Source organism: Colobus angolensis, unplaced genomic scaffold (genome assembly GCF_000951035.1).
Source record: "Colobus angolensis palliatus isolate OR3802 unplaced genomic scaffold, Cang.pa_1.0 Scaffold101, whole genome shotgun sequence".
In the NCBI taxonomy this organism is placed as follows: domain Eukaryota; kingdom Metazoa; phylum Chordata; class Mammalia; order Primates; family Cercopithecidae; genus Colobus; species Colobus angolensis.
The window spans coordinates 6275208-6296479 of NW_012111031.1; the positions used below are offsets into that span (position 1 = coordinate 6275208).

Sequence of the window (21272 nt, forward strand, 5' to 3'; positions counted from 1 at the left end):
CCCGGGAGGCGGAGCTTGCAGTGAGCCGAGATCGCGCCACTGCACTCCAGCCTGGGCGACAGAGCTAGACTCCGTCTCCAAAAAAAAAAAGTGATTCCCTTTCCAGGGAGTATTTACCCTGCTGCAAAAGAATAGCAGGCTACTAGGTGTAAAATAAATCACACAGAAGCATTTTCTTTTTTCATCTTACAAATTTATTTAGACAAGTAAGATCTTGTTATATTTTAAATGGCACTTACCTGCCTAACACTCTCCAGTGCTTTCTCTCATGCTTAGAATAAAATCCAGACTTTTACCATGACCTGTGGCCCATATCTGGCTCTGCCTGCTTTCTGATTCTCTCATGAGACTCTATTCTCTCATAAATTGTGGTTCCACTTGGCTTCTTTCTATTCTTATACATCAAGATCCCTCCTGCCTCCTTTGTGCTTATTGATCCTAAAGCTCTTCCCTCAGATCTTCAGCACTTGGCTCAAATATATCCTCCAGTAAAGGTCCTTTCCTTACCAAGCAACCTAAAGTAGTCACCCTGATGTACTTTTTGTGTTTTGTGATCAAGGGTTAGAAAAAGACAAATAGCTGGTATTCCTGCCACACACATGTAGATTGTTTTTAAGCTCCAAGAATAAAAAGCACATACTTTTTGTGGTTGTTTTGGACCTAACAGTTCTGTTTGTTGTCCTTTTGTATAAACTTTGTTACATTAATTAGCAGAAATTGTCTTGCTTTGTCATTGTTGGTTTGCTCCCTAGACCATAGACTCTGTTACTAGAGAGACTGGTTTCCAGTCCTCCCTCGAGGTATTAGTCAAGGTTTTCCAGAGAAACTGAACCAATAGAAGATATGTCTAGAATGAGATTTACTTAAGGAATTGGCTCATGCAATTATGGAGGCTGTAAAGCCCTATGATCTGACTACAGGCTGGAGACCCAGAAAAACTGGTGGTGTAATTCAGAAGTGTGAGAGGTAGAAAGCTGACTCCAGTCAGCGTATAAGACCTGATAAGCAAGGGCAGATCAACATTCAGCTCAAGCAGTCAGGCAAACAGAAAATGTAACCTTCCTTCACCTTTTTGTTCTGTTCAGGCCCTCAGTAGATGGGATGATACACACATTGGTCAGGGCCATCTGCTTTACTCAGTTTACTGATTCAAATGCTAGACTGTTTTAGGAAGCCCTCACAGATGTGCCCAGAAATCACATTTAGCCAGATAGCTGGGCATTCCATGACCCAGTTAACCCATTTGTGCCAGAAGTTGCGAATTTTTTTGTGAAAAATCAGACCTTGGCCATGACGTTGAGCAGTAGGATATAAATAACTCCCACAAGCTTAGTGTTCCAATAATGGAACACTAGGCATAAATGGATTGACACATAAAATTAACCATCACATTCAATTGCCTTATTAGATTGTCATAAAGATTAAGTGAGTTAATATATGACAAGCACTTAAAATAGTGTCATGCACGTAGTAGCAATATATGTTACTTGCTATTATTAATGTCATTACTATTATCATGTTAGTGGTTTTGTTCTCTTCATTTTTATATCCTCATTGCCAAAAATAATACTTAGAGGTTAGTATGTGCTCACTTAATATTTGTTGAGTGAATTAAAGTGATTTAATAAGTATAAACTTCATATGTAAAGTAATAGAACCTAAATGTTTCTACTTGTGAAATGTGTATTATGTTGTATTATATTTTATCACTGAAAACAGAGTTGATTTTGGTAGTGCCCATATTACCTTTGGTTTTTGAAAATGTATACATTTTACATGATTTTTTTTTTTTTTTTTTTTTTTCACGGAGTCTCGCTCTGTCGCCCAGGCTGGAGTGCAGTGGCCGGATCTCAGCTCACTGCAAGCTCCGCCTCCTGGGTTCACGCCATTCTCCTGCCTCAGCCTCCTGAGTAGCTGGGATTACAGGCGCCCGCCACCTCGCCCGGCTAGTTTTTTGTATTTTTTGGTAGAGACGGGGTTTCACCATGTTAGCCAGGATGGTCTCGATCTGCTGACCTCGTGATCCGCCCATCTCGGCCTCCCAAAGTGCTGGGATTACAGGCTTGAGCCACCGCGCCCGGCCACATTTTACATGATTTTAAAGGTTAAAATAGGAATGTTAGTTGCATTATGTAAGCATATTTTCATATTTGAGAAATAGAAACCATTTTTTGAGAGAAAAATTGGTGTTAATATTTTTAAGTAAGTCTGGGGTAAGCCTATTAGTTTGCAGGTGAAATTACTTGCGTCTTGAATGAGAGGAGTTTTTATTTTTAAATTTCTTAATTTTCACATTTTTTCCCACAATGAAATATACCCTGAATATTCTCATTCCACACCACATCATGTCCTAATTATAGCAGCACTAAAAAGTGTTTTATTGGAATCTAGTCAGACTAAAGATCAACTTTCCCTCTATACAATAAATCACAGTGCTCTTGCTTACATTATATAGATTTTTGTTTTAAAATATTAAGCTTCTCTTCATTAAATAAACTTTCCTTTTTTCTTTATTTGAATTTCAAATTTCACTTATTTTTTTTCCTCAGATAAAAAACCAGCCAATTATAAATCATACGACTAATTAATCTGAAGTTACTTCTATTCTAAGTGGAAATGTACTTTACTATAGCTCTGTAATAGTCTATAGCCAAAGTACTGTTAATTTTCACCAGATTTCAAGACAGTTTCGTTACTTAGAATCATACCTTTTATATGTGCAGAATGGAGATAGGTGAAGGTTGCGTAAGAAGAAAATATAGTTTAAAAGTTGAAGCCATTATTTGACAACACATTAGTGTTCTGACCTTAATATGATAGCTTGATTATCCTGTTTAAAGTTTTTTCTTCCATGCTATAGACATCAAGTTAAATAGAAACATGATTGGATCCTAATGTGTTTTTTAAAGATAGTATATATGAACTATTTTATCTTTTTAAGTTTTATGAACTAATAAGGCTATTGTAGACATTCTTGAAACAATTTTACGTATACCCCAGAAATAAACTCAAGTAACCAAAGTATCAGTTCAGTGGAGAACCATTCTTTAGTTTTTTAAATTGACGAGAACTGTCAAGCGTGGTGGCTCATGCCTATAATCCCAGCACTTTAGGAGGCTAAGGCAGGATGATTGCTTGAGCCCAGGAGTTCAAGACCAACCAGGGCAGCATAGTGAGACCTCATCTCCATAAAAATAAAACAAGTTAGCTGAGTGTGGTGGCATATGCCTGTAGTCCCAGCTGCTCAGGAGGCTGAGGCAGGAGGATCACTTGAGCCCAGGAAGCCAAGAGTGCAGTGAGCCATGATCATGCCACTATACTCTAGCCTGGGTGACAAAGCGAGACCTTGTCCCCCAAAAAATAAAAAATAAAAAAAATTAACTAGAACCTAATGAAGTTGAAATTGAAATTGAAAAGCACCAGACAATACTGACTCTAATTTTTACTCTTGCAGTGATTTTTCTGTTCAGTAGGATGCATTTAAATGGGCGTTAATCATAAATGGTTTTCCAAATTTGGCGAAGACCCATTGAGTATTTCCACTCATGTTATCTGTTAAGTTAATAAATTTCTATTTAGAGTCAATTAAATTTTAGTGGCTTATGGCTTACCTTTTTATGTTAGAAAGAAATCACTATTTTATTAAAGCATAAAGCTTTAATCAAGTCACAGAAAACTTAATGTTTAGGTGAGTGTAGTGTTCTAGTTAGCAGACTTTTTATTTCAGTCAACCGTTACCCAAAGGTATTTTTATTTGCCTAAATTCTTTTCTGCAAATTCTTCCTAATATATTAGATCGGTTTCCTGACTTACTCAGTTTACTGATTCAAATGCCAGACTCTTTTAGGAATACCTCACAGATGTGCCCAGAAATAACGTTTAGCCAGATATCTGGGCATTCCATGACCCCATTAACCCATTTATGCCAAAAGTTATATATTTTTTTGTGAAAAATCACACCTTGGCCATGACCTTGAGTAGTAGGATATAAATAACTATAAACTATAAGTAGTTTATAGATTGAAACCTTTTTTTGATGGAAGGTTTACTAAGGCATCATTTATAAACAACATAGTTTAAGGTAGTGGTTCTCAACTGGAGGTGATTTTGCCTGGTAGAGGACATTTGTCAATGTCTGGAGTAATTTTTTATTGTCATACCTTCGAATGGGAGAGCTGCTACTGGCATCTAGTGAGTTGAGGCCAGGGATGCTGTTAAACATCCTGTATGTCTTGTGCAAGACACTCCCCTTCCTCCAAAGAGTTACCCAGTACAAAATGTCAGTAGCGCTAGGGTTGAGAAACTGGTTTAGAATTAGTAATGATTTGTGCCATCATTGTACTTACTAAAAAATATTTATCATAGACACTGAAGATAATTACAGAAATATTTTGACTAAAAAAATCAGAATTTTTTTGAATAAGCTTTTAGCTCTTGAGATGATTGCTTTGAGGAGTATGATATTTCTCTAGGCATGTCTAGAATGTTATTTTTTAAACATTATTTGCTGCTGCTGCTTAGTTATTGCACAAAAGTGTGGACAAGACCCAGGCATAATAGACTCTAGGAGTGATTCAGATGTACTCAATGATCACATCTGTTTCATGAGGTTATGTGTTGTTTCTCTGGTAGCAGTGAAAGAAAATGATTTGCAGGGAATAGAGGAGGCGTTAGTTGAACCACGAACTATGAACTAACTCTCAGTTTGTGCTGCCCACAGTGAGGCAGATTACTTAAGTTAAAGACAGTATATATTTTGTTATCCTTTCCTTAACTCTAGGATTCTTTCATAATCCTAAATGTCAACCCAAGCAACGTGGACTTTTTGTTTGTCTTAGCTGATGCTAGCTCCCCTTTTCCCATAGCCATAAATTTACAGGCATTCTCACAGCCACTTTCTATCTAGATCTCAGTAGTATGTTTTGCCGTAGTTTGTGGGTTTTCTCCCTCCAAGTACTTGTTCACACTGTCAGATTATCAGAGTGAATTCCATACTTTAAGTTAGGGTAGATGGTGTATGTTTTGTAAGATGCAGTGTACTTTGGCACTAAAGCCTGGGAGAAAAGCACCGCGTATCTGTGCTTGAACTGTTGCTTCTAGTTGACTTAAAGTTAAGTCACGTCTTTAAAAAGTGACTTACTTATAATTTTACAGCATTGTGAATTAAAATTTATCCTGGAGTTATTATCTATACTTTTACATTCACTTTTTTGTTTTTAAAGATTTTCCTTTGGCTAGAAATGAAGTTCTGGAATACATGTTTTATTGTTACTGTTTTTCCTTGTAGGTCTACTTCCCCAGCAGGACAGCATCATTCTCCTATATCTTCTAGACATCACTCATCTTCCTCACAATCGGGATCATCTATTCAAAGACATTCTCCTTCTCCTCGTCGAAAAAGAACTCCTTCACCATCTTATCAGCGGACACTAACTCCACCTTTACGACGCTCTGCCTCTCCTTATCCTTCACATTCTTTGTCGTCTCCTCAGAGAAAGCAGAGTCCTCCAAGGCATCGCTCTCCAATGCGAGAGAAAGGAAGACATGATCATGAACGAACTTCACAGTCTCATGATCGACGTCATGAAAGGAGGGAAGGTGTGTACTTTACTTTGATTTTTTTAATTGAAAAATTGGATATCCAGCTTCATTGTTGTAATAAGAAATGGAGGAGGACTTTGCTGTGTTAAGTCTTCTGTAACACACAGACTAGAATTCTTGAGGGCAATCGGAGATGCTTAACAACATGGGAATGTAAGCTATTAGTATATACAAGTTGGTATTTACAGGTATGCTAAGCTGGTGCTTTCTTCAGTTAAGATGTTCTAGCCGGGCACGGTGCCTCATGCCTGTAATCCCAACAGTTTGGGAGGCCAAGGTGGGTAGATCACGAGGTCAGGAGATCGAGACCATCCTGGCTAATAGAGTGAGACCCCGTACCTACGAAAATGCAAAAAATTAGCTGGGCATGGTGGCATGCACCTGTAGTCCCAGCTACTCGGGAGGCTGAGGCAGGAGAATTGCTTGAACCCGGGAGGCGGAGGTTGCATTGAGCCAAGATTGCACCACCGTACTCCAGCCTGGGCAACAGTGCAAGATTCCATCTCAAAAATAATAATAAAAGATGTTCTGCTGAGTAAGTACTCTCAAGTTCTAGAAATTTTTGGCCATCGGATCCTTAGAGCATCCTTTTCAATTGCTGAGTTAATGTCTTTTGAAAACGAGGTGAAGGGAAGAAAAGCAACAAATCAGGGAGCATAGTTTGAAAGCATCAGAAGTGTTTTGATAAAGGAGTGAAGGCTGGGGGGAATTGCAGAAGGTCATTGCAAACCAACTCGTCAAATTTCTAGGTCATAGTAAAGAAGTAAGCAAAGCGGTTTTCCTTTCTGTATCCCTGAGAATTAAGTTAACTTTGGATTTGCTACTCCCTATTCAGGCTGAGATTTTATTGTTACCTGGCAATAAAGCCTGTTTAATAGCTCTCATCTCTTTCTTTACTTCTTGTCTAAGCTTCTCGTCTTTGTAGATTTAACTAAGTCTATTTTCTAACTTCTCCTGTGTTCATTTTTTAACATAGTAAGTACTCAGGAAATGCTTACTTGCAACAACATTTATATTTAATTTGCCTTTTAAGCGCCTCTGTGTGAGTGGAGTACAGCAGTCTCCTATGAAACATGTTGAATTTAGTATTCTCTTCATATCAACAGTGCAAGCAATAATTAATCAGGTTCTTTTGTTCAATAAAATGGCGGTTGAGAATGATATTCAAGAAAATAGGCAGGGACTGGGGAAAGCACCTATTTGATAGAATTTTGTGTGTGTGTGTGTGTATGATTTTGGGACTAGGTCAGCACAGCAGTATTTATGGAACGCTGGTAAGATGGAAAAATTCTCTTATGTTGTACCTTTCTATAAATTTTAATAAGATATTTAACAACTAGAGTTGATCAGGAATAGAGTACATATTTAATGACTTCTTATTGAATGAAAACTCCATTAACATTATTAAACATACTAATGAAGGGAAAATAGTAAGCAATTGAGTCTCATAGGAATGCTTGTATTAAGGGATTCTTCTCGTAACAAACCATAATTGTTTTAACTTCTTTGTAAGTACTTAAAAAATTGTTCCTGTCTATTTAGATGTCATTTTCTGAAATAAGGATAATTTCGGTGGAAGGATAGGGAGGTAGGTAAAGAACAAAATACAGTACCTAGATGTATTTGTAAAGACAGATGGGCGCATCATGAGAAAAAGATCTGGCACTAAGTGAACACATTTTCAGGCACAGCTGGTATTGGGGGAGGAGTAGAAGTGAAAGATATTTACAGAAAGGGATGGAGATAGGTCAGATCTTTGCCTCTTGCCTTTGTCCTTAAATGGGATTTGTGGATACGGATATATGGACCAAGGAATTGGTGGGGGAGATAGGTTTATTGATGAGGGTCTGAGGGCCTTGTGGTTATAAGATGTTTGGGTCCATGAGAAAGTCTGTGGGCCTAGCCACTAGACAAAGAGAAAAGGAGGTAAACTTCTAATGTTTTGGGCATGAGGCTGCTAGAGTTGCCAAAATAGCCTCAGACTAGGGCAATTCCAGAGTATAAGAGCAACTTGCAGAAGAATCTGATAAAAAGGGCAGAATTTATTCTTTGAGGTTCTCTTGTTAATTCTTTGGCTTCGTATCAGATTTGTTATAATCAGTTTATGCCCTTTCTAAATATATGTAAAGAGTGGTTTCTAATCTTTCCAAATTATGGGATTGACTAAGCCATTTAAGTTTTGGGTCTCTATTTCTTTATTATAAAATGACATGGTTTTTTCAGATAGTTAGTATGATTCAGTCCAGCTTTTAAAAAGTGAAAGTATTTTTTTTTTTCTATGAAATGCTTTTTTGTTTGTTCGTTTTAAAGAGAAAAAGTCTCATCTTACTATGTTGCTTAGGCTAAACTCGAATTCCTGTATTCAAGCAATCCTCCTACCTCAGCCTTCCAAGTAGCTGGCACTGTAGGTACATGCCACCACACCCAGCTAGAAAGTGCTCTAAGAAAGCTTTAAAGACTTGCATACATGAGTGTTATGCCATTAAAGAGTGCAGGAAAAGAGAGTGAATAACAGTATCACTTAACCAGCTAGCTTACTCACCATAGGCTACCCTCAAGTACTTAAGTACTTTTGAGGAGGTCACATACGGTCTAGTTTAGCCTAGCTTAATAGTTGACAGAAAAGATTAAAGTAACTGAAGTGTCTTTGTATTTAAAAGTGGTTTCTAAAAAGTAAGCCATCAATGATAGGAGATCAACTTATTTGTTTCAGTTGTTTAGGATCTGTAAGTATAGGTAAGTCGGGACAGAGGAAATTCATGTTCAGAGTTTAATGAAGAACATTGTTATCAAGTGTTAATTATCTTTGGGATTTTAGCTTCTTATTTTTTGCAAAGAACATGAATTGTCATTGTAATAAAATTTTTAAAGTTTTGTATTAAATATGTTGTCTAGTTTCCTGAAACTTTGTAAAGGCAATTACAGTCGATTTCCAAAATTGCATTATAGATACTAGGGGCAAACGAGACAGAGAAAAGGACTCAAGAGAAGAACGAGAGTATGAACAGGATCAGAGCTCTTCTAGAGACCACAGAGATGACAGAGAACCTCGAGATGGTCGGGATCGGAGAGATGCCAGAGATACTAGGGATCGAAGGGAACTAAGAGACTCCAGAGACATTCGGGACTCAAGAGAGATGAGGGATTATAGCAGAGATACCAAAGAGAGCCGTGATCCCAGAGATTCTCGGTCCACTCGTGATGCCCATGACTACAGGGACCGTGAAGGTCGAGATACTCATCGAAAGGAGGATGCATATCCAGAAGAATCCCGGAGTTATGGCCGAAACCATTTGAGAGAAGAAAGTTCTCGTACTGAAATAAGGAATGAGTCCAGAAATGAGTCTCGAAGTGAAATTAGAAATGACCGAATGGGCAGAAGTAGGGGGAGAGTTCCTGAGTTACCTGAAAAGGGTAAGGTTTTTGACTTGTCAATGAACTATGTCTTATATAGAAAGTATAACATCTCCTAAGATTTCTAATATGTTGTTTCTTACATTCGTTATCATTTTGTCACAGTAATTTTTAATTAATTGAACTTATAGTCTTCCTTATAAATTCCTAATTGGAATTACTAATTAAAATAGCAGAAGGTAAATGGAGCTTGAGCTAGACCCCCCCAATTATATCCAGTCATGCCCGTCATCTTGATTAATGTAGAACACTAAGAAAATCACTATCAGACAGGAAAGTAGAATCACAAGGAAGTTACTTTCTTTTAAATAGGTATAAATATGATAAAATGTTCATTAAATTAAAGTAGAATTAAAGTGGTGGGTTTTCAAAATTGTTGGCATCAGAAATGACTGATTTGTGTATTCTTCAGTATTTGTACTTGCTTCAGACCCTGTCAAACTGCCACATGACATTATCTTGAGCCATTTTTCTTTTCATAAAAAGTATTTGCCATCACCCAAATGACTTAAATATATTGTAACTATTTCCAAACTGCTGAGACTTAATTATCATGACCTCTCTTTACCTCCACCTGCTTTTCTCCCCTCTCCCCAAACACTGCTGCAGAACTTTGATCACTTTTATTCTTTCCATTGGTCTGTTAGTCAATCCTTGGTCAGTATTACAGCTTCATATTTGTGTTGAGGGTCCTTTAGCTTCTTTGAGCTGCCTTGTGTTTTCCTGACCTTTTACTTTTTCATGTCAATTTTAGAAAACAGTTTTTAATTTCATAAAAAATTGTTGGATTTTTATTTCAAATGCATCAACTTAATTTATAATATTTCCAATATTTTTTAGATTTTTTTTCCCTGGGTATCCTCTATTTTTGTTGCCATTGTAAATAGTGCTTTTACATTTTGTAAGATAAAAAAATTTTTTAATTATGCATTTACATGGTTCAAAATTTTGAATGTATAAAAGGATATATAGTGAAAAGCCTCCCTTGTACCCTGACCACTCTTTTGCCAGCTTTGTATATATTCTTCCCAAAAAACATTTTACTCAAGCAAATAAATATCCATTTGATTTCCCCTCTGGATTTACGCAAATAATTTTTAAAAACACTGGAAAAAACTATGTACTGTTTTATATCCTACTGTTTTCAACCAGTAAAAATATCTTTCATGTCTTTCTTTGTGGTAAACAGCTCTTTTCTTCTTTTGGCACATGTTGTCTATTGTAGAATATACCATAAAGTCAGCAAGTGCTGCATTACTGGGTATTTTGGTTTTCCAATCTTTATCTCTTTCAAACAATGCTTTAGTGAATAACTGTGTATGTATGTCACTAAATGGTGTCTTTTAAAACATTGCATTTTCTAATGCTCTGTTGGTACATGGAAATGGTAATTGGCATTTGTATATTAATCTTACATTTAAATGATGTTGCTGTATTTTCTTGATCTAATTAGATTGTCTTAACAAATGTTCCTAGGAACAGACTGATTTGGCTCTTTTCTGATTATTAATTTTCTATCAGTAACCTGCTGAGCATCTTTATCAATACAGTGTTAAATATAAGTAGAGTGGGCTTTGCTTTGTTTCAGATTTTAAAGGATTGTTGCTGGCATTTTATTACTAAGTATGGTGTTTGTGGATTTTTTGCAGATGCTTTTTATTGCGTTAAGGATTAAGTTCTCTCGCCCCATTTTAATTGTCAGAAAATACTCTGTTGAAAGTCAGTTCTTTGGGAAATGTATTTGTTAACTCTTATTTTGTGGCTCAGTGGTCTGTTTTTGTAAGTGTTCTACATAGGCTTTCAAGGGAGTTGCATTTGTAATTGTTGAATGCAGAGTGTTTCTCTAAGATAAAGTTCGTTTAACTACACTTTCAAATCTACATGTAATTTTTCTTAGTCTGCTTGTTCTGTCATTACAGAGAGGTGAGTTAAGTCTTCCACTATCATTGTGGAATTTGTAGATTTGTTCATTTCTTCTTATAGTTTGATCATTTTTTTGTTTGACTACTTTGAGGCTTTGCTCTTAGGTACACATAAGATGAGTTATTTATTTCTTTATTCATTATAGAATGACTGTTTATGCCAGGTTCAGGTTGAGCATCCCTAATCTGAAATTCTCCAAAATCTCAAACTTTTTAATGTATTTTCTTTCTTTCTTTTTTTTTTTTTCAACTATAGCCACTAGCAGCTCTGATAAAATCTAGCCATTTTGAGAGCTGACATAACACTCAGAGGAAATGCTTATTGGAGTATTTTGGATTTCCAGTGTTTCAGATTAGGGATGCTGAATCAATAGAATGCAAATATTCCAAAATCCAAAACACCTGTGGTCCCAAGCGTTTCAGATAAAGGGCATTCAGCCTGCATTTTTCTTGAAGATTGTTTTGCTGGCAGCTGTCTTTTGGTTAGTATTTGTTTGATATATCTTTTTCCATCCTTTCAGGCTTTTTTTTTTTTTTTTAATGTAACTCTAAACAACATATAGTTTTAGACACAGTAAATCTCCTCGTATCTTCTTTCATTCTTAACTTTCAAATTTTTCATCTCTTTATCTGTTTTGCCTCTAGGTCATATTCTCAGGCTTAACTTCTAGTTTACCAGTTCTTTCTTAGATGCATCTGATTTGATGGTTAACCCATTCATTCCTAGATGTTATATGTAGCCTTTTTGTAGTCTTTAAAAATGTTTTACATTTTTTCTTCCTGGTCTTTAATTATTAAAATATTTTTCATATCTATTTTGATTATTAAAATACCCATAGAATCATGCTGCAATTCTTTTAGGTCTCAAAAGCCTGTTACATTTATATTCTTTGTGTTTTTGTTTGTTTTTTAAATCTTGGGGAAGTGCTTGTTGATTCTGACTTTGGGTGGGTTAGTTTGTCATATGTTCTTTTAAGTTTGGAATGAACTCATCTCTATCAAGATTGATTTGTGGTAATTCTATGACGTTAAGGGCAGGGCCCTCAGAGTTTCTGTCGGTTTTTGCCAGATATTCCTAAATTATCACAGCCCCAGGACTGCTTCTTTCTCTACTCCTAACCCTCCCTGCTCAAAAAAGGTGTTTTTTTTTTTTTAAATTTCATTTTGTTTTGAAGTAATTAGGAATTCACAGGAGATTGCAAATAAATGTACAGGGAAACTTTGTTTATCTTTCTCCCAACTTCTCCAGTGTTAACATCTAACATCCTACCTGTAGTATAGTATCAAAACCAAACAACTGACATTGGTACAATCCATAGAGTTTATTCAGATTTCACCAGTATACATGCACTTGGGTGTGTGTCTGTATGTAGCTTTATGCAGTTTTATCATATGTGTAGCCTATTTCCACAGTCAAGATACTCATCTATAATATCCTAAGGTTGCCTTTTATTACCCCCTTATAGCACCAATTCTCGCCTGGCCCCCGGCCCCGACCCCTGGCAACCGCTTATGTGTCCTTTATCCTGTAATTGTCTCATAAATGGAATAATGCTGTATGTGTCCTGTTGAGATTGACTTTTTCACTCAGCATAATTTTTTCTTGGGGTTCATCCAAGTTGTTGCATGTATCAGTCATTTATTTTTATTGCCAAATAGTATTCCATGGCGTGCACGTGCCACCGTTTGTTTAATTGTTCACCCATTGAAAGACATTAGTGTACTTTGCAGGTTTTGGCTGTTTCGAACAAAACCACTGTGAACGTTTGTTTCCCACATATGTTAATGAAAATTTTCACATGCAATTTAATGTCATTAACCTTGGTGTTCTATGTTGGAATGTTTTCACTCTAAACTGTATTTAAGCAATAATATATGCCCATTTTTTTTTCATTATTTTTATATATCTGTGAATTAGATATGAAGACATAGTGTTTTTTTTGGCGGGGGGGACAGGTTAACTTTAATGAATCTTATAGTTTTATGATTTTATCGTATGACTTTTATATAGATAGAGAAAACTGGGACTTTGTCTACTCAGGTCAGTCATTGGACACCTTGGTTGTTCTGATTCATTGCTTGATACTCTTTTCAGGAGTGATTACCACACTTTGGAATATTAAATATATATATTAGTGGTTTTTAGGAGGAAAGATTGTGACTGATGAAATTTGTTGAATAAAGTGTATGTGGTAAACATTTGTGTGACTGTCCTTTGTTTAGGAAGTCGAGGCTCAAGAGGTTCTCAAATTGATAGTCACAGTAGTAATAGCAACTATCATGACAGCTGGGAAACTCGAAGTAGCTATCCTGAAAGAGACCGATATCCTGAAAGAGACAGCAGAGATCAAGCAAGGGATTCTTCCTTTGAGAGAAGACACGGAGAGCGAGACCGTCGCGACAACAGAGAGAGAGGTTTGTCAAACAGAATTTTATTAAATAGTGAACAATATCAATTGGGTGAATTGTTTTTTAAAACAGTTACCAATTTACTTTTTAATATAAAATATATTTTAAGGCTTGTGCTTGATGACACACTTGAAACTATTATATATACTCATATAATCTTTGTTCACATGGTTTGGGAGGGATTATGTCAATAGCTAGTGACCAGTACCTACTGGCAACAAAGTGCAAAAACTTGGGTGCCCTGCTGTGTGTCTCTCATCTTAACCAAATAGCTTACAAATCTTTAAAGAATGTAGATGGTTGGGTTCCATTCCAGGCAATTCTGATTCAAGAAATACCTAAACTTCACATCTGAGTATCCTGGCTACTCACTCATTCGCTGTGATCAATAGAATTTTATAAGGACTTTCAGAGAGGAGCAATAAAAAAATAAAAATAAATTAAAAAAATGATAGGGCTAGGGATTGTTTAGAGAAATATTTTATTTGTATTCTATCCTGAGAAGATACGATATTTGCTTTAGCTAATTTTGCATTCTTATATGTCTTAAGCTAAAACCTTTTCTGTTTATCTATCAGATGATCTCTTAAATCAATTTTGAAGCAAGATTAGGAAGCACTTTTAAGAAGGGTTGTAAATACTTTCTTTGGCAATTTGGCAAGCTTTTGTTTCTGTACTTATTCGGGCATTAAAAATTTTATGAAGGTCTTACTAACCTTGGCTGAAGTAAGGTTCACTATAATGCCTAGATTAATATAGCATGAAACTTGATGGCCCAGAGAATTGAATATTGATACTTTATTATGGGCTGAATCAAAAAGGTAATATTATATCTTGATTGGTTAATAGTAGAAGAAGAATAAAGTTTCTAAGGCATCGTCTACTTTTGGGAGCATAGATAGGATCAGAAGTAGGAGAATTGATTGGGTTGAGTTTGTATGGTAAGCCTAATGCATTTTGGTTAAAAGATATGTAGAATTTCCTTAGTTACAGATAGGGCTGGAGTTTCTATGTTCTGTTTTGATATCTGAAATTATTTCTTTCCTGGGACTTTTAGAACTGATGATGCTTTTTTTAAAATCTCTTTTTTCCTTTTTTTCTATTTTCATATCCTTGCTCAGATTTTTCTCATCTCATGCCTGAATTCAGTAGTACCATTTGGTTTCAATCTTATGGTTAGTTCAGCCACATGTATTGATCTTCTGCTAGGTGCCAAGAACTCTGATAATTGCTTTACATATATTCTGACTTAATCTTTACAATATCCTTGTAAGTGTAGGTGTGATAAAACAATTCATGTTTTCAGAGTTTTGGGGATTAGATCTAAGAGTAGTAAGATTACAATATTATAGAGAAGTAGGTTCCATAGCTGGAATTCAAACTCAGGTCTTCTGAGTTCAGTTGTCTATTTTAATTTTACTGTAACTACTTCAATAATTATCAGATATATGATTGAAATAAAAATATATTTTGGAGGCTAATGAATATTTTACAAATATTTGTTGAGTACCCATGTTAGGCACTTTGCTAGGCACTTGAGGTACAATAATTCTTATCCTTGTAGAATTTAATGGGGAGAGGGAAGAACTCCCCATCCAAAAAAGCAAAGTAGGATGAATGCTACTATTCTATATAAAAGTTCTGTGAGAAGACAAAGGAGCAAACTCAATTCTGAGCAATTCCAAGAAAGCTGCCTAAAGAAGTGACATCTGAATTAGGGCCTGAAGGATAAAAGGAAACTATAGAAGGAGCACTTTACAGGGAGAGGGTACAGCATGTATAGACACCAGGACTGAAAGAAACATGTGCTTCGGAGTAGTAAGGAATTATGTTACAAGATTGGAGTCAGAGTATGCTATAATTGGCAAGGTAGAAAAGAAGCCAGAGAAAAGGACTGATGAAAGACTATAGGCCAGGTAGTAAATGACCTAACTTTAGCCTAGTCAGGCTAAAAATTTGATTTTAATTGCCTTTCACTGCCTACAAGATAACTGCTTTTAAGCCATTGGAAGAAATAATTTTCATCAAAAACATATTAAGGATGTTGGGAAAGATTGAAAACAAGGATACCAATTAGTTAGACTGTTGATGACATGGGCATCTAAGAAGACCTGATCAAGGTCTGAGTTAATAACTATATCTGTGGGGACAGAGAAAGGAACAAAGAAATATTTTAGAAGTGAAGTTGATGGTACTTGAATATGATGAGACTTAGGCAACTCAGAGATTATCAGCTTTAACGAATTGGTATGTCGTTTATTAAAATAAGGAAATGTGTAAGTAGAAGCACATCTTTGAATAACACATTTTGGGAGAAAGATAGGGGAAGATAGTTTAGACATACTAAAGTGATGCTCTTATATTCTTTGCATTTTCCTTTGAAGAAAGCATTGATATTTTGGTTGGGAAAATAAAATATATCTCCCATTAAAGCATGTCTGAATAGTCTATTTGCTGATATTGCTGTAATTAGGAATTTAAAGTATGATTTGCTATAAGTTATGGTATTGAGTTTGTTTCAGGTTATCTTGTAATGATTATGATGTTGGTATGACTCCTTCAAACTAGGAATTCAGACAATACAAAAGATGGGTAGATAGCATTCTAGGAATCCAAAGTATGATACAGAAGAACCACTTTAAGTTGGTTTCATCAAAAGTAAAAGCATTTAAGAAAACTGACTTCTAATGCATCTACCATCTCTGTGACATTGGGAAGACAACTCTGGAGCATAATTTCTGTTTTTAAATAGAAAGGGGGAGAGGCGACTGTAGGATTTCATTTTGATTTCACTTTAAAATGCTATGATCGTTTGTATCTGGGTCTATAACCTCTGAAATAGTAAAGACAGATAGATCTTGTCTTTTTAATCAGTGATTAGGAAGGGAAATCCAAAATACCATATTGAACCCTTCCTAGAAACATCCTAAAATTATTCTGCTTAATGAGTTGATGTTAGATGTTCCACTTACCAACCTGTTGGCCTTATTATTATATGATCTTTATCGAACAACCAGTAGATATATAGTATGTAAATGGAAACATCACAGTAGCCTAGATCAGACTACAGTAGTTGCTTTGAAAAACGGCTATCTCTTTGAAAAAGTTCATGCCATCCTCTTATACGTTTTTTTATCCCAGACTAATTTTCTGCTCAACAGGGTATTTGGGCAGCATGCATTCATTTACTCTGTTTATGTGATGTGTGTGTACATGGAAAAAATTTAAATAAAATGTGATGAGGTTATCAGTTAACATTTTAAGAAAACAGCTCTTCATCTGAGTAGTCATTTATATAATTAAGTAAAGCTTCTAATTTATTAGTAATTGGTTATTAATTACAAATATATATCACTAATATGAAACACTTTTTACATTTATTTCAAGATTGCTAGACATCATTACCCTTAATATTATAGTTCATGATAAGAGATTGATATTGCAGCAACAAATTCTGACATATGTTTTGTTCACTATATTTTCCTCACATAATAGCTGCACTTTGATTTGTATATATTTTGGCCTGAAATTAGAGGTGTGACTTACGAGGGAAATTTTTTTTTTCCTTCAGCTCCTATGTTCTACACCTCCTGCTGCCCCTATCCTTTGCCACCAGTGTTCTCAGGTCCTGCTGGGGGGACAGAGAAGATCAGAGGTGAAGGGTAGAGATGGCAGAAAGTGGGGTTGGAGCAGTGGGCTGGAGGTAGGGTAGGGAGCATGCAGAGAAAGATCAAAGGTGGATCAGTGGGGAGTGGGGAAGGGGGTTGACGGGGAGCAGGAAACATGGTAGTTAGAGGGCAAATAAAAATTATCTTTAAAAAATTTAAGGTCTAGGGGTGATTGTTACTTGGATATTAAGTTAAAATTAAATATGCTACTCGGTTTGTAATTTGTTGCCAGTGTGACCCTATACACAGATAAAATGTAAGATTTACCATGCTGTCTTACCAATAGGTTATCTGTCAAATTAATCACTGACAAAACTTGATTTTCATTGTAGATCAAAGACCAAGCTCACCAATTCGACATCAGGGAAGGAATGACGAGCTTGAGCGTGATGAAAGAAGAGAGGAACGAAGAGTAGACAGAGTGGATGATAGAAGAGATGAAAGGGCTAGAGAGAGAGATCGGGAACGAGAACGAGACAGGGAGCGGGAGAGAGAGAGGGAACGTGAACGGGATCGGGAAAGAGAAAAAGAGAGAGAACTAGAAAGAGAACGTGCTAGGGAACGGGAGAGAGAAAGAGAAAAAGAGAGAGATCGTGAAAGGGATAGAGACCGAGACCACGATCGAGAGCGGGAAAGAGAGAGGGAGCGAGACAGGGAAAAAGAACGGGAACGAGAAAGAGAAGAAAGAGAGAGGGAAAGAGAGCGAGAACGGGAGAGAGAGCGAGAGCGAGAACGGGAACGAGAAAGAGCGAGAGAAAGGGATAAAGAACGAGAACGCCAGAGGGATTGGGAAGACAAAGACAAAGGACGAGATGACCGCAGAGAAAAGCGAGAAGAGATCCGAGAAGATAGGAATCCAAGAGATGGACATGATGAAAGAAAATCAAAGTAAGAATAATTATCAGTCAGTTATTATATGTATCTGGTGTTTAAAGTTTTGTTATCCAGCACTTTGGGAGGCCGAGGCAGGCAGATTCCTTGAGGCCAGGAGTGGGCAACATGGCAAACTCCATCTCTACAGAAAATACAAAAATTAGCCGGACATAGTGGCGCATGCCTGTAGTCCTAGCTACTTGGGAGGCTGAGATGGGAGGATTGTTTGAGCCTGAGAGGCAGAGGTTGCAGTCAGCCAAGGTTATGTTGTTCCAGTCCAGCCTGGGTGGAGACCTTGTCTCCAAAAAAAAAGGTTTTTCAGTTGTCTAGAAAAAATAATTTTTAAATTAAGACAGGAATCAGTGAACTTGTATCCCATCACATCCCCTAGACTAGTCACCAAAGGATATCACCTGTGCCATTGTAATGATCCTTCATGAGTTTTATGTGCTTGTAATTATGGAGTCACTACCCCTAGGCTGCAGGAAGCATTCACAATGTTTTAGAACTGAGGGAATCCTTGTAATCACTGCATGGTTCAAAGATGAGAGAAAAGAAAGTGTCTTCTCTTGTGCTGTGTAGTAGTTCTTTGGGGTCAAAAGATGTGTTCTTGGTGTCTCATATATCGAGGGCATCCCCCCCCCCCCGCTCACCCCCTTTTAACCAAAAAAGCACTTACTTGCTCAAATATCTAGGAAGTTGGAGATTAGCTTTTGCTTGTTCTGATGTGGCTATATCCAGATTCTCAAACAAAGCATTAGCAGTTTCCGTCTCTCCAGTTTCCCTCTGTATTAATTTCAGTCTCAGAAAGGTTTTCTCCAAATGATGGCTAAGATGGCCCCAGAGTTGTCCCTGTCAGCTTGGCAGTCTTCTCTGTGTTGGGGCTGTCATTAGTTGATGGGGAGACTGTAATTGACTAAGCTGATCACAGTGTTTGTGAGAATTCTAGACTCCAGTTGGTCAATTTTGAAGTTCTATGGGTACAAAACAAAACTTTTATTAGAGTTAACTGCTTTTTTGCCTCCAACTGGGATAAACACTGGTTTACCTTGCCAAAACATACTGAGAAAATAATTTATGTATCTTCAGTTTCCTTGCTCCTACCTCCAGCTCGTTTGCCACAGGGTGAATACAGGCTCCCTACTTTAGGCTTTTTTCATCCTCCCTATTGTGGGTTATGGTTAGGGCCAAACAACACAGCACAGAAGTAGAACCTTCTTCCCTTAGGTCTTGGCTTCTCTTTAATCTGCAGCCATGGTTTTCTGTAGTACACCCCCTGGATTACTTTCCTGCTTTCCTCTCCTTACATTTTGAACAATCTTACCTGAACATAAACTTCAGAGGTACCTTTTTTAACACATGGAGGCACAGGTACATATTCCCGCCCTCCCCACCCCCTACTTTTCTGACCTCTTTATTTTCTAAGATTAAAATTCTGAAATCTTTGTTATTTATCTTTTATTCAGTCCTATGTTTTCATTAATACAGATTGAGCATCCCAAATCCAAAAATTCAGAATTTGAAATGCTCTAAAATCTAATGCTTTTTAAGCACTGACATGACACTCAGAGGAAATGCTCATTGGAACATTTCAGATTTTCAGATAAAGGATGCACAACCAGTAAGTACAATGCAAATATTCAAAACCCAAAGCATTTAATGGATAAGGGATACTCAAACTTTATTTTTTTCATGCTTCTGATATCTGCATATAATAGCAAAAGTTTTTCTGGTTTTTCATGGTTAGACAATCTGAGAGTTGACAGTGACCCCAGAAATTTAGAAGTTGAATAACTCTCTAACAGAAACTACGTGAGATTAATATCTTAATCTTTCATTAACTGTATTGTCATCTCAGTAGTTCAGTTTATCCAGCACTTTTTTTAACTGCTGTTATGTAGAAGGTTTGCCAAATTGCCGTATTTTATTTTACTCTAATTGTGTTTATTTAGGTATTTCCTAGAAATAACTTTTTCTCATGTAACACATCACCACATAAGTTAGTAGCCTAAAACAACAACCATTTATTTGCTCATGATTCTGTGGATTGGCAGTTTTTCTTGAGCTCAATAGAGTGGTTGTTCTACTGGTCTCACTTGGAGTAACTCATGTATCAACATTCCATCTGACAATGCAGCTGGGCCTGGAGGCCCAGGATTGTCTCACTCATGTGTCTGGCAAATAGGACATCTTGTTTCTCCTTCACTTGACCCCCTGAACTTCAGTAGTCTAAACTCTGCTTTACATGTGATGGTATAAACATAGCAAGAGGGCAGAAGCTGAAGCGGCAAGGCCTCCTGAATCCTCTTCACATTTGCACAGTGTCACTTTCACCCCATTCTCTTGTCATAGCGTGTCATTAGATATGAAAAATGGGGAAATAGGCCAGTTATTGATGGGAGAGGAGCCTTGGATAAAGTAGTACACAAGCTTGGGCCTGTGAATTGTCATATTACACCTGGGGCCTTCTCCACATGGTTGCTCATCTATATAAAGGAGCTGTCTAGGATATACATGTGTTGCAATGTTTTTGTTTTATTTTTATTTCAATAGCTTTTGGGGTACAAGAGGTTTTTGGTTACCTGGATGAATTCTGAGATTTTAGTGCACCTGTCACCTGAGTAGTGTACATTGTACCAAACATGTACGTTTTTGTCCCTCACTCTCCTCCCACCCTCCCCGTTCGGAGTCTCCAAAACCCATTATATCACTCTGTATGCCTTTGCATACTCATAGCTTAGCTCTCACTTACAAGTGAGAGCAAGTTGCTGCAAAAGACATTATTTTGTTTTGTTTTGTTTTTTTTAAGAAAACAAAATGGCTAAGTAATACTCCATTTTTTTATGGCTTTTTATGGCTAAGTAATATTCCATGGTTTCATGGTGTATATATACCACATTTTCTCTATCCACTCATTGGCCAGTGGGCACTTAGGTTGGTTCTATATCTTTGCAGTTGTGAATTTTGCTGCTATAAACATACATGTGCATGTGTTTTTTTCATAGGATGACTTCTTGCCCTTTGGGTAGATACCCAGTAGTGGGATTGCTGGATCAAACATCTCCTTTTAGTTCTCTAAGGAATCTCTATACTGTTTTTCATAGAGGTTGCACTTATTTACATTCCCACCAGCAGTGAATAAGCATTCCCTTTTCATCATGTCTATGCTAACATTTACTGTTTTTTTTACTTTTTAATGGCCATTTTTGTAGAAGTAAGGTGGCATCTCATTGTGGTTTTAATTTGTATTTCCCTGATGATGAGTGATTTTGAGCATTTTTTTCATATGTTTGTTGGCTGTTTGTATGTCTTCTTTTGAGAAGTGTCTATGTCCTTTGTCCACTTTTTGATTGATTGTTTATGTTTTTCTTGCTGATTTGTTTGA

General features: G+C 36.6%; 1 protein-coding gene across 2 annotated transcripts in view; it reads left to right on the forward strand.

Annotated features, from left to right (window-relative positions):
* Positions 1–21272, forward strand: part of ZC3H13 (zinc finger CCCH-type containing 13) — a 92502-nt gene that overhangs the window by 61614 nt on the left and 9616 nt on the right. Inside the window, exons 9-13 of one of the 2 annotated variants that reach the window (XM_011939935.1) lie at positions 5288–5598; positions 8551–9015; positions 13161–13352; positions 16918–17001; positions 17347–17902. In XM_011939935.1, the coding sequence (XP_011795325.1) occupies positions 5288–5598; positions 8551–9015; positions 13161–13352; positions 16918–17001; positions 17347–17902 (1608 nt within the window). The remainder of the gene's footprint in view (positions 1–5287; positions 5599–8550; positions 9016–13160; positions 13353–16917; positions 17002–17346; positions 17903–21272) is intronic. The other variant, XM_011939943.1, reaches the window with a different exon arrangement.